The sequence below is a fragment of the Lagenorhynchus albirostris genome, chromosome 1, assembly GCF_949774975.1.
Source record: "Lagenorhynchus albirostris chromosome 1, mLagAlb1.1, whole genome shotgun sequence".
NCBI classification, from domain to species: Eukaryota; Metazoa; Chordata; class Mammalia; order Artiodactyla; family Delphinidae; genus Lagenorhynchus; species Lagenorhynchus albirostris.
In genome coordinates this window covers 48,574,843-48,591,968 of record NC_083095.1, presented here as the reverse complement: position 1 = coordinate 48,591,968, position 17,126 = coordinate 48,574,843, and the positions used below count along the sequence as shown (strand labels likewise).

Genomic DNA, 17,126 nt, shown 5'->3' with positions numbered 1-17,126 from the left:
ATAGATAACAAGAGTACTCACAACGTATCTTTACAAGTCGCCATACCCAAGGAACTAATTCATAAAAATATTTTCTCCTACTAATCTGAATTTAGAAAAAGAAAAGGATTCTTACCATTCTCACTTCTACGAGACCTTGCAGGCAGAGACCTGGGAGACTGATTTGGTACGAATTCTTTCCTTCTGCCAGCACCCACCAGAGCTCCCAGGGTCTCTCAGCTGCCGCAGCCCGAGAGTGAACTGTGTACAGGCACCAAAACTGGAGAGGAGGAAAACTTTCCCCTTCTTCCATTCTTGATTCTTTGGCTTGTCTAATAATTAAATTGACATAAGATTAACAGGAGAGGGCTTCCCTGGTGGCGCAACGGTTGAGAGTCCGCCTGCCGATGCAGGGGACGCAGGTTCGTGCCCCGGTCCGGGAAGATCCCACATGCCGCGGAGCGGCTGGGCCCGTGAGCCATGGCCGCTGAGCCTGCGCGTCCGGAGCCTGTGCTCCGCAACGGGAGAGGCCACAACAGTGAGAGGCCCGCGTACCGCAAAAAAAAAAAAAAAAAACAAAGGGAACCATGTTAGCTCACTTATTGAACGAAGTTTCCACCCAAGCAATTAATTCCAGTTGTAGTTGCTTCCTGTTTATTGTGCCTTTTAAAGGAAGTGTTTCCACATGCCTCTCTATTTCCTACTCATCAATGGCCAAAGGATCCTTTGAACTGGCAATATTTGAAAGAAAGAGAGTTTTTAAGAGCGCTCTCATTCTAAACGACTGTCTTACTGGTACCTATGGAAAGACCAAATTAAAAAGAGAACACAAGGGCTTTCCTGGTGGCGTAGTGGTTGAGAGTCCGCCTGCCGATGCAGGGGACAAGGGTTCGTGCCCCGGTCCGAGAAGATCCCACATGCCGCGCAGCGGCTGGGCCCGTGAGCCATGGCCGCTGAGCCTGCGCGTCCGGAGCCTGTGCTCCGCAACGGGAGAGGCCACAACAGTGAAAAGCCCGTGTACCGCAAAAAAAAAAAAAAAAAAAAAAAAAGATTAACAGGAGAAAAACAAATTTAATTTTGTACATATACATAAGCCCATAAAGAAATGAGACTCAAAGAAGTGACCAAAGCAGGCAGCTTTTATACCTTTTAGACAGGGAAACAATAAGTTTGTGAGGAATCAACAAGATGAATGGACCTGGGCTTGGGATAGCAAATTACTGAAGAAGTAACAAGGTTTATCGATACAGCCTTCTGGGCTCTGAATTTCCTGTCTCTGGCAATAAGGATGCCTTCTACCTTCCTGGTAGAGGGAGGGTGCCTTCACACAGGAGATTTACTTCCTGCTTTCAGGGGGACAAAGAGAGTGAGGGTATTCTTCTTGCACTGGCTATTTTCTTAACTAACTTCAATTCAAAATAACCAGTATGCCATAGTGACATATCTTGGAGTGGCATATTCTTTTCTCCTTCCAAATAATGGAGCATAACATTCACAACTTTAGTTTTGGCAGTCATTTCCCGGCTCTAACACCAAAGGCATAGGCAGCCAAAGAAAATAATAGAAAAATTTGACTTCCTGAAAATTAAAAACTTTTATGCATCAAAGTACACTATCAACAGAGTGACAAGGTAATCCGTGGAATGGGAGAAAATATTTGCAAACCATATATCTGATTAGAGATTGGTATCCAGAATATATAGAAAATTCCTAAAACTCAACAACAAACCTGATTTTAAAAGGCTTGAATAGACATTTCTCCAAAAAAAGATATCCAAATGGCCAATGAACACATGAAAAGTCATATCACTACTCATTTGGGAAATGCAAATTGAACTATAATGAGGTACCACCTCACACCCATTAGGATGGCTACTATTTTAAAAAAAGAAAAAAAAAAGAATGTGTTCATGAGGATGAAGAGAAACTGGAACCCTTGTGCACTTTTAGTGATAATGTAAAATGGTACAGCTGCTACGGAAAACAGTATTGCTGTCCCTCAAAAAATTAAAAATAGACTTACCCTATATGATCCAACAACTCCATTTCTGGGTATATACTCAAAAGAACTGAAAGCAGAGTCTTGAAGAGATATGTGTACTCCCATATTCACAGCAACATTACTCACAGTAGCTAGAACGTGAAAGCATCCCAAGTGTCCCTCAACAGATGAATTGATAAAATATGGTGTATACATAGAATGTAATATTATTCAGCCTTAAAAAGGAAGGAAATTCTGACACATGCTACAACATGAATGAACCTTGAGGACATTATGCTAAGTGAAACAGGACAGTCATGTAAAGACAAATACTGTATGATTCCACTTCTGTGAGGTACCTAGAGTAATCAAAATCATAGAGACAGAAAGTGGAATGGTGGTTTCCCAGGCTGGGGGAGAAAGGAATGGGTGTTATTGTTTAATGGGTACAGAGTTTCAGATTTGTAAGATGAAAAGAGGTGTGTGTGTGTGTGTGTGTGTGTGTGTGTGTGTGTGTGTGTGAGTGAGTGAGTGTGTGTGATGCATTGTCCAAATGCTTCAAGCTTAGAAGATAAGCTAACTTTTTCTTATTTACCATAGTCACTTTTTAGGAAAATACATACTTCAGTAGGGCTCCAGGACCCAATCCCAGTGTGTGGAGGGGGGCAGTTCCCTTCACACCAATAAACAATCCTCTGACACCAGTTGAGTGTCCTACAATTTAACTTAATTCTGACACTGCCTACCCAGGGATAGCATCAGGTTCCACAGGTTAAGGGTTGATCTTACAAGACTGCCTTCTCCTCCCCCTACCCACCAACACAATTCAGGCCCCCCATTGCAAGCCCAGGTTGTTACCTGTACTTCTGACTGACTGGCTATAAATCAGAGATTCCCATGACCTCTTCCTTGGTTTTGATTAATTTACTATTACAGAACTCAGAGAAACATTTTACATACTAGGTTACCCGTTTATTATAAAGGAATGTAACTCAGGAACAACCAGATGGAAGAGATGCAAAGGGCAAGGTACGGAGAAAGGGTGCAGAGCTCCCATACCCTCTCTGGGTGGGCCACTCTTCCAGCATCTCCATGCGGTCACCAACCTGGAAGCTCTCCAAACCCTGTCCTTTTGGGTTTTTATGGAGCCTTCTTTACATAGTCGTGATTAATTAAATCATTGGCCACTGGCAACTGATTCAACCTTCAGCCCTTTTTTCCTTTCAGGAGGTTGGGGTTGGGGGTGAGTTCTGAAAGTTTCAACCCTCTAATCACATGGTTGGTTCTCGTGGCAAACAGCTCCCCCATCCTCAGGTTGCCTAAGGGCTTTCCAAAAGTCACCTCATTAACATAACTAAAGACCTTTATTGGTCTTACCACAGGAGATTCCGAGGGTTTTAGGAGCTCTGTGCCAAGAATAGGTCAAAGACCAAATATATATATTTCTTATAAATCTCAATATCACATACTTCTTTGGAACACTGGTCTAGGACTCTACAGTTCTTTCAGTTTTCAGGAGGGGGATTTCTTCATTGCTTTTACGGGAAAGCAGCCGGATGTGAAAAAGAGGAAAATGCACTAAGTGATTCTGAAAGTGGCCCTAGATTTTGTTGGGTCATATGGTGAAAGAAAAACATACAGGATCTTCCTAAAGCTAGAAGCACAAACCAAAGTCTTTGTCTACTTTTTTTTCTTAAGTCCATTTAGGTTTTATTTGTTCTCTCTCCAGCATTTCTAATCTTACGTCCTGCCCCATCCCTCTTCTTTCCCACCTCAACATCCCACCTTTCCACTTTCCTTCTCTACCTGCACAGAGGTCTCCTTCCATTGTAAGTAGAATAAAGGCCCCCAAAGATGTCCATGTCCCCAGACCTGGAACCTGCAGATTGTTATGTTACATGGCAAAGGGAATTAAGGTTGCAAATGGAATTAAGGTTGCTAATCAGTTGACCTAAAGATACAGAGATTAACCTGTATTATCAGAGTGGACCCAGTGTGGTTACAATGGTTCCTAAAAGTGGAAGAAGGAGGCAGAGGAGAATCAGAGAGAGAGGTGACTACTGAAGAGGTTAGAGTGATGTAGAGTGAGAAGGAGTCAACTCACCTTTGTTGGTTTTGAAGATGAAGAAAAAAGCCAAGAGCCCAGGAATGCCGGCAACCTTTAGAAGCTATGTGAGGAAAGGAGACATTTTCCTTTAGACCTCCAGAAGGAATGAAGCCCTGCCAATATCTTGACTTTAGCCCAGTGGGATCTCTTTCAGACTTCTAACCTCCAGAACTATTAAGATATATTTATATTCTTTAAGCTACTAAACTTGTAGTAAGGTGTTACAGCAGCAATAGAAAACTCATACACTTTCCATCTCAGCCTCCTCAGGACAGCTACAGCTTTTTCCAGGGAACATTAACAGGCATTAGGACATAGACTTTCCTGGATACTCAAATAAAAATAATGGGTTATTTAATCAGTTAATGGCAGACCTGTGAGCCAACAGTAGAGAAACCCTTAATAATAGTGGCGTAAACAAGATAGGTGCTTATTTCTCTTCACATAGATGGCAGCCAGTTCACAGCTGGCATGGTGTCTCTACAGTATCAGTAAGGACCCAGATCCTTCCTGCTCCTCCTGGAGTGTAGCCCAGATGTTCAAGATGGAGCTCTGTGGTCAATATGACTATCTTCTAGGCCAGTAACAGGAAGAAGGGGAGGCAAAGGGCACACCCCTTCCCTTCACGACACTTCTGCTTATGTCTCATTGGCCAAACTTAGTCATATCAGGACACCTAGCTGCAAAGGAGCCTGAGAATGCATCTTTCAGCAAAATGTCCCCAACTAAAATTCAAGGTTCTTGTGGTCTCTGTTAAAAAGAAAAGAAAAATTGTTATCACTAATGAAGAAGAGGAAAAGGGGTATTGGGAGCAAGCAGTGGTCTCTGCCACAGGTTACTATGTTATCTGGTTTAGATTCAAGGGCAGAAGAATAGCTGACCAGACTCTCAGAGGTCCCTCAGGCCCAATGAGGATTTGGAAATTCTGTGATAGTCTGTATTCTAGTGTGATAAATTCTAGTTTGGAGGAAACATGAACTTTACAGAACAGTGTCCAGAGGCCTGTAGACCAGGGCTCCTTCCACCTTGGATCACTGGAAGAGTTAGGCTACTCTACTGGATAAGTCAATACTCCATCTTGGCCCTGTGAAGTTTTGCAAGGCTGGTGGATGTCCATTTGATTTGGGGGCACATAATTTCCCTGTGGGGCTAAGATGATTAGGTCCCTAACCATGCTGATGAAATCGCAGTTGTTGTTAAAGCCTCCTTTTTTGTTTGTTTGTTTTTGCATGCAGGATCCCTCCCTTGATCTTCAAGCATCTGAAAGTAGAGTTCAGAGATCTTTGTGGCTTCAAAATTCTTTCAGTCTTCCTTCCCATTTTATTGTCTCCAAACCCTTTGAAAATAAATTGAGGGAACAGTTTACTATCCTCCAATTTATACTATAAATGTTGTTGGGCTGGCTTTTGCAGTATTCTTTATAAAATAACACTATCCATGAAGGGACCTCTTTGGTTACAGAGAGTTAAATGTCAAGAAATAAGAACCAAAGAAGATAATTTATAGACTTTTGCTTTTTTAGTAATTAAAATAAAAATTGTTTCTTGATTTTCATGGATATGTAAAAACCTATGTACTGAACTTATTATGGGTTATTTTTCTTTCTGTAGGTTTTCTATGTGTCCTCTTTCCTTTTTGACATAGTAGCCTGATCCTGCTTTATCCCTCGATAAAAATATTTCCCAAAACTACTAGAAGTCACGGTTTTTAATATAATATCTTCAGAACAAGATATGACTGGTGGTGACTGAAGCAGTGTTTAATGTTTCTCATTTCTTGGGTCGTGCACTCTGGTTAAATTGCAGCTCTCAGACATTCCTTCACTATTGGGTGTCAGAGACCTCAAGGGGCAAATTTACATCGACGGCCCTGAAATAGTATATGGCACCTTGACATGGAGCAAGACCTGATGAGAATGTGGGGGAAATGGGTACTCAAAATAAATAGGATACTTTCTGAGATGAACAACAAGAATAAAGTGAGATGGTGGGTCAAAAAATCATTAGAAGAGAAATGAAATTGGGATAGGACTTGAAGGGATTGGGGGACAAGGATGGGAGTGGGTCTGGTAGAGCCAGAGACAAAGAAACCATCTCACCATCTACATAGGTACAGAACTCCACTCTCTAAACATTTATGTTCCATTCCATATTCATAAAAGTATTAAGTCTGTTGTACTTAATTTAGAATACCACTGGTCTACTCATCGATGCAAGTAACAATTTAGACATAGCAACGCCTACCCCTTGACATTATAGTTTGTTCCTGAAGAATTATGAGTAAAGTAATTGGTTGTGAATCAAGCCATATTTCAAATAGACTGTGCTGGATAAATAACACAAAAAAGCCACAAGTTCTGTTGCATTGTCTCTGCCGTATAATAGACTGAGGTGCTTACAGTTAACCAGAGAGTCAGCATTTGAGCCCATCAAGAGAACATTGTAAACATAGTGTTTTTAGTCCTTAGGGATTATATAATTTACCATTCCTGCCTCTGCTCACCTTTCATTCCTCATCCTCTGAGGGCACTTAACACAGTATCTAACAATGGCAGTACCCAATAAATAACAACCGTAATTATGCATACTGTCACCCTTACCATTTTGAACTTATTTCATAAATTGACATAAATTTAATAACTTTCTTAATGTGGCAGCATATCTTATCTGATTTGATGAACTTTCTTCTTTTTTTTTTCCCCCCAAAGAAGGATGGAAGGGCAGAGGTAGGGAGTTGGAAAAGCAAACCTCATCTTCTGGCCTGCCTGCCACTCAAACTCAGTGCTGGATAGGGGATGTAGATGGCTGGAGGAGCCTGGCCTGACTATAGCCATTTTGGGGGGATCCCCCAGCTATAATGAATCTGCACATTTGGCAGCTGGAGAATTCTCTGATGCATTTTTCCTCCTTGTTTTCTTTCCCAGTGTGTCTGAAAAACCCACCCAGCATTCCAATGGCCAGCAACAACACCGCCAGCATAGCTCAAGCCAGGAAACTGGTAGAACAGCTGAAGATGGAAGCCAACATCGATAGGATAAAGGTAAGGATGGCGTAACCCACACAGCCCAGCGAGCCTTGATTGTCAGGAGCATGACTTGCAGCCACGTGTCATTTGGCTACTTTTCTATAGAGAGTGATGAAACCAGTGATGGTGGAAGAGAAACTTAATGGTTAGGCAGAAGTTCATTTTTCTAATGTGTCTTTGCCTCTTCTGGATTTCTCAAGAATAAAATGATAGTATAAATTAAAACTGGTTCTCTATGTGGATGTCAAAACAAAACTTCGGCTCATGGCTGAATTCTAGTCAAGGGATTTGGAAAACCCATAAAACATAGAAATCTACCAGTTCATTTCTCTGACCTTGTACAAGACCCTCTTCTCACTTGGGTTTAATTTTTTCTGCCCTTATGTCGGTTCTAATTTTTAGTGTCTATCTTCATGTCTAATCCTTCTATCCACCACTGCATGTTATTTTTTTTCTTCTTTATACCTTACTGGAGTTTTTTTCTTCAGAACACAAAAACCACATGTGGTCTCCCTGAGAAGTCAAACAGCATAGAGGTTTCATGGAACTTAATACTCCACTTCTTTCTTTCTCTCACTCCCCAGATCTAACCTGACAGCTTTGCCTTAAGTTGGACCTAACATATTAAGCCAGGACTTTAAACCTTTTGTTGGCAGATTTTCAATGTAAATTAACCCACACAGATAGCTACTGTAGGGTAGTAAAGTAAATTTATGTCAACTATCAAAGCTTCACTTTCCCAGAAGACCTGAGCATTTTATGAAATGGAACTCAGCAACATATCTCATTTTACTAAAATTAGAACATTCTTTCAGATACCTTTTTTAAACTGGAAGATTCGTCCATACCTGACTTAGCAATCTGAACAATCCAGCCATCCTTTGGAATGTGCTTCTAAAACAAGGGTCAATAAATTATGGCTCACGAGCCAAGTCCAGCCCAATGACTGTTTTTCTCAATAAAGCTTTATTAGAACACAGCCCCACCCATTCGTTTACATACTGTCTGTGGCTACTTTCACACTACAGCAGGGTAGAGTAGTTGCAGCAGAGACCCTGTGGCCCACAAAGCCTAAAATTTTTACTCTCTGGCCTTTTAGAGAAAAACTTTGCTGACCACTGGTGTATAGCCGTGGTTCTCAGCCCACCTGTATATTCATATCACCCAGGGAATTTTATAAAAGGACCAATTCTAAGACCACACTGTAGACCAATTAAATTAGAGTCTATTAGGGTATGATTCAGGCAGCAGTATTTCTTTTAATTATCAGTTAATTTCAATGTATAGTTAAGGTTGGGAACCGTGGTCCTATAGGAAGGGGTTTACTCCTTACAACTCCCATCAGGTCTGGGCTAGAGTGTGAAGGGAGAGCTGGTCTTCCTCCATAAGTAAACTGAGCAAATTTCCATCTATCCTGAATCTGCTTTGTAAAATTCAAGTCCTGGTAATGGACCACAAAATGTAAACAGCTTCTTTCTTGCAATAACTTTAATTCTTTATTTATGAATATGATAAAGGGTCTTCACCATCTGTCTTGTGCTTTTTTTACCTTGCTCTTCTCCTTTTTTGCCTCTTCTTTTTTTATTTCCTTTCTTAAAAAAAGTATAATATGGCAAGTGCGCACAGTACCTGCTGAGAGAAGTGAGGTGGCCCAAAGATTGTGGCACCAAAAAGAGTCATTCGGTTCTTTGTTTGTTTTTGGTTCTGCCCATGGACCTTCTGGAAAATGCCACCTTGCCTTTTGGCGTGGCCCAACAAAGAAAAAAGTGTTTGAAAAGCACTGCCGTGTTTGGCATTTTCTGTCACTACTCAGCATCCCCAGGCCCACATCCTGAAGGAGGGTGTGATGGTGTTGGTGGTGATGAAAAGCTGACAGTGGGAAGATCAGGAAAAAACCAAACCTTTTCAGCCATAGGTCAGACCTTCATCACCTCTCACCTGAATTACTGATTGAAAGGTGCTCTTAGCTGCTCTTTGCAATCCCGTCTCAACCCCATCTCCATCCCTGCCGTCGCTTACTCTCCATGTGGCCACAGACAGCTTTCTACAAGAAAACCTCATTAAGTTCCTCTCTTACTGAAGATCTTTTCATGATTCCCATCACCTGGAAAATGAAATTCAAACTCGATAGCAAAGCCCCTGCCCCACTTTTCGGCTTCATCCCCTTCCTCTCACCCACATGCTATACTGAAACATTTTTATTCCCTTGATGGCTATTTCAAATGCCTTTAACATTCACTCTGCTCCTCTCTACGTTTCTGCTTTACCAACTCCAGTGACTCCTTGAAGACTCAGTCATTATATCCTTTAAGACACTTTCCCAAACCTTCATCATTAGGTTGGATTTTTGCTCTTTTTCGGTTATTCATTTATTCCTTTAACCAATAAATATTTTATTGAGAGCTTTCTAAATCGCCAGGCCTTGTCAGATCTCTATAGCTCTATAGAGGTATAGAGCTAGATGAAAAAGAAGACACGATTCTTGCTCTCAAGGATCTCCTAGTCTGGTAAGAGGTTGCCCAAAAAATGAACAAGACCTATTATTAACACAAATAAGATATCCAAAAAGCATAATTACCAAATACCATGAGAAAGAGGTCAACACCACACCCTGATTCCCTTTGAATACTGCTTCTGAAGACACCAAATAAATCACTATCTGTTCTAGAGCGACAAAGCATTAGCCTAATGAGCTGAACAATGAGTGACTGCCTTCCTACATGGTCGTCACTTTCATATCTCTGAATTCCTCTTGACGTCATTAGACCTGAAATTGTTGGAAATGCAGTGGCAGCCTGTATCTCAGCATTTGTTCTGCGCATCAGAGCCAGGCAGGCATGCTGTGGTGAAGTGTCAGATTATTTTTAGTTTAGCTCTTGGGTAAAACTGCGACTGTGTTGACACTGTTGGCAGCCAGCTGGTTTAGGGCTTGCCTTTTGGAGTCCCTTCCAGGCTTCTGAGTGGTCAGGCTTCTCCACCTACTTTTGGTACGTGATCCCGTCAGCAAGAAGGGGCTTCTCTCTGAAGATCTCAGGTTTCTGATTTTCCAATTAGAGTAGTGACCTCTTCAAGCTATAAAGGTGGCAGTGGCTTTATGTCCATCTGGCAGAGCCTAGTACAGCTGAGGCAACAAGGAACAAGGAAAAGGAGGGCCCTCCCTGGTAGTCCAGTGGGTAAGACTCTGTGCTCCCAATGCAGGGGGCCCAGGGTCTATCCCTGGTTGGGGAACTAGATCCTGCATGCATGCCGCAACTAAGAGTCCACATGTCACAAAGAAGAGGTCCACAGCTAAAGATCCCATGTGCCACAAGTAAGACTCAGTGCAGCCAAAATAAATAAATAAATAATTTTTTTTTAAAAAAGGAACAAGGAAAAGGGGACACAGCTGACACTGGAGCTGTCAAAGGTCCCTTAAGCAGGGGGTGGCCTTATCCCTCCTGTGGCCTCCAGAATAACCTGGAGAGGCCCTACCTTGAGAGGGTCTGAATAACACATTCATTTTTAAACCTTCTTGTTTCCTACCCCTTTGCATCACAGATCCTGAGAGATTTGGACTAATGAACCCATTATCTGTTCATAAGCCTCAGGCATATATAAATGATACTCCCAGCCTCTCTGTGTTTCTTTGTTAGCATTTCATTCAAGGAGAGAAAGGAAAGAGAAACCAAAGAAAGCTGGGAAGGGCTCTGGGGAAAGGAGCAGAGAGAGGTTGTGGACACTGTGACACTCAGATGTACAAAACAACAAGATACACTGCTGTCGAGCAAAGGCCAGTGAAAGAAAGCTTGTCCTGAGAGCGCAAGTTGAGAGAGCGTGTGTAAAAGCAAAGGACAGTAGGACTTCAGTTAAATCTATTTATTCATCATTATGTTAGGACTCTGGGTTTCTAATAAGAGAAACCTAACCCAAGCTGACTTAAGCAGAAAGAAGGGCTCGATTATAAAAGATACAGGGCGTCTCAGAATCTAAGAGCAGAAATGTAGTTGATTAAGCAGGGGGAGTGAGAGCTGGAAGGCCAGCGGGAACTGCAAGTGCTCTGTGATATGCCTCTGTTTCTCCCTGTATAGCTGCCTCTTTCTTTTCCTGAGAGGAATAGATTTCTCAGCTGCCTATTCCATATGGCAGACACAAGGTGGCTGCCCATGGCTCTGAGGATCACATGTCATACTTTCAGCTCCATGAAGAAAGAGATAGATTCATGTCAACCCTTTTAGTCTCACTCCCATATTCCTAGAGTGGTATATTTGTTCTACCAAGGATGAGCCATGCGGCCTCAATCAACTGACGCTAGAATTGAACCACGTTGCACAAACATGGCTCCTAGGAACTAACCCACCCATATGGTTGGGGAGGGGACAGATAGTTAAGGAGGAGTGAGAATCATTGTAAGCTAGAAGAATGCCCTTTAACAGAGGGTGTTGTTGACATCATGAATAATGTAGATGTAAGTGCAAAAGAAAGCCAAGGCCAGGAGCCTGGGTGAAATGATTGCTTCTTATCTAGTTGGATGCTCTTTAAATTGCACATAAAAATGTCAAATTTATTTCTCATTTCTCCCAAATGGTTCCAATGGACCTTTCCAACTGGCTCTTCTCACTATCTCAAGAATATGCTTTGCAGATTCCCATCTCTCTGGTTATTCTGGATCCCTCACTGAGAACACCCTCCCTCTTATTCTTTTCCTATGTCCTATAGACCTAATGTTTGTGTCCCTCCCAAAATTCATATGTTAAATCCTAACACCCGATGGAATAGTATTTGGAGGTGGGGCCTTTGGGAAGTGATTGGGTCATGAAGGCAGAGCCCTCCGGAATGGAATTAGTGCCCTTATAAAGACTCAGAGAACTCCCTTGCCCCGTCTACCATGTGAGGTTACAGCAAGAACACGGGCATCCATGAACCAGGAAGCAAGACCCTCAACAGACACTAAATCTGCTGGCAACTTGATCTTAGACGTTACATCCTCCAGAGCTCTGAGAAATCAATTTCTGTTGTTTACAATCCACCCATTTTTGGTATTTTATTACGGCAGCCCAGCTAGACTAGGGCATTATCCAAATCTTACTCCTCTCTTACAGGTCAGCTTAAATCCCCACTTGTTCATGAACCTCCTTTTCCATTCTGATCCTACTTACTAGTCAATTTACTAAATAATTTTACCTTCATCAGATAATTTTTCAAACTAGACTACACAGTCCTCAGTGTCGAAGACATTGTTGTCTACTTCTTGGTGATGAGATATGCAGGCAGTCAGAAAACATTTTTGTTAGTGGATAGCTTTAAGTTCACAGACTAAGAGTGTCATATAACAAGACATTAGGAACTATATTTTGCATGACATTTCCAATTACATTTATAGTTTGGGAAATTCCAAGCATGATGTCACTGGCCAAATAAAACTCATTGTAACAGGATAAAATTCAGTGAAATACCAAAAAGAAGGGCATAATTGATCATTTTAAGACAGTAAATTGTTTCATGTCAAATGTATGATTATAAGTAGCCAGCATTTATAGTATACCTTCTTTCGAAAACAGTTCAACATAAAAAGAACAGACCGATTTTCGTAACTGACAAATATGTGTAATTATGGAACCAAATAAAAACGTTTCTAATAAGTAAATCATCTTTCTGACAATTGACTCATAATACATTGGAACTGAACTTCAGGGAAAGCTGTAGTGAGAAACAAGCCAGGTAGACATCATGCTTCATTCTAGAGAGTGGACAGACATCTTAGGTTTGGGACTTTTCAAATACTTTTCCAGCATTTGAATTGAAAGTTTTAACATCTCTTCCCTAAAATGCTTGCATTCAACTTATTAGAAACAGTAAGATTCAACCTTCCTTATAGGCCAATTGAGAGTATTTTCAGGGTTAATAAAATAGGTATAGTATGTCTAGGATTTATAGAGGAAAAGGCTGTGTTCAAAGATATCCAGTCCTAATTCATTTGATTTGCTGAAAGTGGAGCAAAAAATTTGATTTGAACCCAGGCATACATTAATAATTGAGCATAAAACTTCATTTTTATGAGGGTTGATATAATTTTTAAAATTCAGTAGATATTTGTTAAGCACCAAGTATATTCTTAGCCTTGTGCATTATACCTAGGAGCTAGAGAAGCAGTACTGTTAAAGCTTGAAAATTCAAAATCCCTAGGAAATGTAGTTTTCTGAATAGCCTAGTTTTCAGGCCAGATAAAGTTCTCCCTTCTTAAAAAACATAACGATTTTGGATGATAATTTTGCATGTCTTTTCTTTATTGAGATTTATCAATTAAATATCATGTACTTTTTTGTTGTGGTTGCGGTACGCGGGCCCCCCACCGCTGTGGCCTCTCCCGTTGCGGAGCACAGGCTCCGGACGCGCAGGCTCCGGACGCTCAAGCTCCGGACGCGCAGGCTCAGCAGCCATGGCCCACGGGCCCAGCTGCTCCGCGGCATGTGGGATCCTCCCGGACTGGGGCACGAACCCGTGTCCCCTGCATCGGCAGGCGGACTCCCAACCACTGCGCCACCAGGGAAGCCCATCATGTACTTTTCTTGATGCGTGTTTTGAAAATTAATTCTTCTATTTCCTTTTTTAAAAAAATCCTATTGATGTGTATCATCAGTTTAATATCTCCTTGGAGGAACAGGGAGGGCAAGATAATTTAGAATATTCACTTTATTTTATAAATTTAAAATAGTAGATATTTATCCATACAATTATACTTTCTCTATATCACAGTCAAAGTTTGATCCTGGGTGCTTTTCACAGTCATAGTGGAGAGATCCTTTAGGCTCACCTTTGGCCGCCAGCAGTGATACGGGCACCTGGTGATGTAGGACATCATGGTGATATGGTGCTTTCCATTTCTGGCATGACTAATCTTGCTGACCATTCCACCTGTTGTATTTTCAGTATAATTCCAAGGCATAGCAAAGAATACGGATGTTTCATCTGCATTTACTAAGGATCAAACTAGATGTTTTAATTTTCCCTTACTTGAATTACATATTAATGATTCAAAGAAAAACAAAGACTTTAAAGTAACCAGCAGCTTTTGACCTGAGTAAAAAGATCTTTCTAGACAAATATCAGGTCAATCGCTCCTAGTGTGAAAATCTTATGATCTCTTCCCAGAGGTGTGGCAGTTTCTTTTGCCTTCAGCTATCTTGCCAGGCTTGTGGCAGGCAATGTTCGATGTTCACAATAACTTCTCATTCTAAGCCTCCGTCCCAGCGTGATCTTTCAAGTCCTTTTAAGCATCAATTTAAAGTTGTCAACCCTTGATGGCTCCATTAGTGCAGGCAACTCAACTGAAGGAGTGATACCCTTAACACACAGGCAACTTCCCACGTGCATAGGCAGTGACGACCTATCAGTGCTTGTTGGTCTGGTGGCTTGCAAGCATTTTGCAACATTAATTTTAAGATGTGTTTCAATTTCAGGGTGTAATGAAGACGGAGCTATAGACTTACTCACCAGTTAAATTCTTGGGTCTGGTTTTTATCCTTACTGGCAACTACTTCTTCTTAAAGCTGTCAGGGCATTTGCCTAGAATGGGTTCCTATTTTTTCAGAACCTAAAATCACAATCTGGTGGCTTTTATTGGGACTGTCTAGAGGCCCCCTCCCCTTACTCCCTGGTTCTCAGCCCCAGTCTAGTTTGGTGAGGTTGCTGGGTAGCTGGGTTTCAGCAGTTGTCAATCCAGGGAGATCCTTGCTCTTATCAAAAGTAAATTCCTTCACTGCACATCAGATCTCATCTCCCTCATCAGGAACGCGCTCCAGCAGTTCACTGCCCATTCTGAATCACCAGTTTGGGTTCTCTATTTCATCCTTTCCAACAACATTCAAACATAGTGTTATTTCTCCATCTTAAATAAAATTTAAATTTCTTCTCTTGAACCTCCCGTTTCCTTCTCCAGCAACTGCCTCATTTGTTTGCTCTGCTTTGCAACGTAACTTCTTGAGAAAGTTGTCCATATTCACTGTTTCTAATATCTCTTTTCCCTTTCTTTAGAAAAAATATTTTTACTCCAGAAATAACCTCAAAGGTACAGAAGAGTTTCAAATACAAGGCAAAGAATTTTGTTTTTCCCTGAACCATTTGAGAAAAGTTGTTAACAGGTGCCCTATCACCTCTGGATACTTTAATATTTCCTACAAGTAAAAACATTCTTCTACGTAATCATAATATAGTCATCATGCATAATTAACATTGATACATCACTACCTTCTACTCCTCAGACCCCATTTAAGTATTGCAAATCATCCTAATAATGTCCCTTTGAGCAAAAGAACCCAGTTCAGAATCATGGGTTGCATTTAGCTGTCCTGTCAGGCACAGTTCCGTAGACTTCCTTGACTCTTATGACCTTGACAGTTTTTAAGATTATAGGCCATTATTTTATAGAATGTCACTCCATTTAGGTTTGTCTGCTGTTTCTTTATGATTTAATTAAAGTAACAAAACATTAATAGCAGAGAACTGATGGGGTGTCCATCTCACTGCATTCTATCAGTGGCACATGATTTCAAATTGTCACTGGTGATATTAACCTTAAGCACTTGATTAAGGTGGTGTCTTCCAGGTCTCTCCATGTAAAGGTATTCTTTTTTCCTTTGTAGTTAAGAAATATTTGGAATTTGAGGGAAGGATCTTGAGGCTATATAACTATCCCATTCCTCATCAAACATTCTATTTTTTTAAATTTATTATGCACTTGTGGTTTCCTCTTTTATTGAATGATTTATAATCTGATACTGTCATCATTAATTTTTTTATGTTTAAATTGGCACAGGCTAAATCATTGGCTACTGTGTCCTTTGAAATGTCTCCCTCATTCTTTGAGTTCTTCCTTAGTTTTCAGCACAACAAGATTCTCTAGGGTCCTCTTGTTATTTCCCTGGCCCAGCCCTGGAATCATTCTTTTCTCCAAGAGCACTAGTTCCCTTGAGAATGGTATTTAGAAATCAAGATCTCAATGCTAAGTGTGCTCATTGTTGAAGAGTTGCTGCTCCTGGGTCCTCTCAGTGGACAGAGCTAGAGAATTCATACACACATGCACACAAGGACATGTGTGCGCACACACACACACACACACTTTTATATCTATATTTCTTTATCTGTACATATGTGTATAGGTAACCATGAGTTCACATCGACACCATGGGGTCCTATCCTACACCACAGGGTTCATTCCAGCTTTCTACTTTCCATATTTGTAACTCCCCTCACTGTTGGTGAGAAACCTGGCTCCCGTTATCCTTATTTGATCAACTCCCATGTATGGAACCAAGCTCCCGCTCCATAACCTCTCTGCCTGATGCAGATACCTTCACATCCCACTTGGGCTCCCATACGCCTCACCAGGCTGCCCCCTGCACAGATGCTCTCCTCACATTGCTCCAGCTCTGACATCCCACCACGGGCCCCTGACCTACTGTAGAAACTATAATACCTTGCTTGGTCCTACCCTAAGCCTTTAAGATTGAATTGTTCATAAAGAAGAAGGAGGAGGAGGCCCCATTTGCTCTACACCCATTTCACTCCACCATTCCACTGAAACTTCTCTCATCAAGGTCACCAATGACTTCAAATTGCTAAATCTAGTAGTCAGTTCTCAGTTTTCATCTCACTTGACCTATTGACATGGTTGATGATTCCTTATGCCTTGAAGCACTTTCTTCATTTGGCTCTCAGTACTCCCCACTGTCACAAGCTACTCCTTTTAAATTTCCTTTGCTGTTCCTCTTAGGCTCCCCAACTTCTTACACTGAAGTTGTTCCAGGTTCAATCCTTGTTCCTCTCTTTTCTATCTAAATGTACTCCTTTGGTGATCTTGCTCATTCCCAAGGCTTTATGTACCATCTGTATGGCCTCAAGTCCCAAATTTATGTCTCTAGTCTAAATCTTGCTTCTAACTCCAGCATTGTATATCTCATTAACAAATGTTTCAATTTCAACCTTTCTAAAACTGAATTCCCAGTCTTCCTCCCCAAATCTTCTCTCCCTGCAGCTGAAATGATGGCAACTCCATCTTTC

At 41.3% G+C, this 17,126-nt stretch overlaps 1 protein-coding gene across 1 annotated transcript in view; it reads left to right on the top strand.

The window, feature by feature from the left end:
* The window catches only part of GNG2 (G protein subunit gamma 2), a 139,780-nt gene that overhangs the window by 106,039 nt on the left and 16,615 nt on the right, over positions 1-17,126 (top strand). Inside the window, exon 3 of the mRNA XM_060167236.1 lies at positions 6,991-7,106. Coding sequence (XP_060023219.1) covers positions 7,020-7,106 — 87 coding nt within the window. The 5' untranslated portion in view covers positions 6,991-7,019. The remainder of the gene's footprint in view (positions 1-6,990; positions 7,107-17,126) is intronic.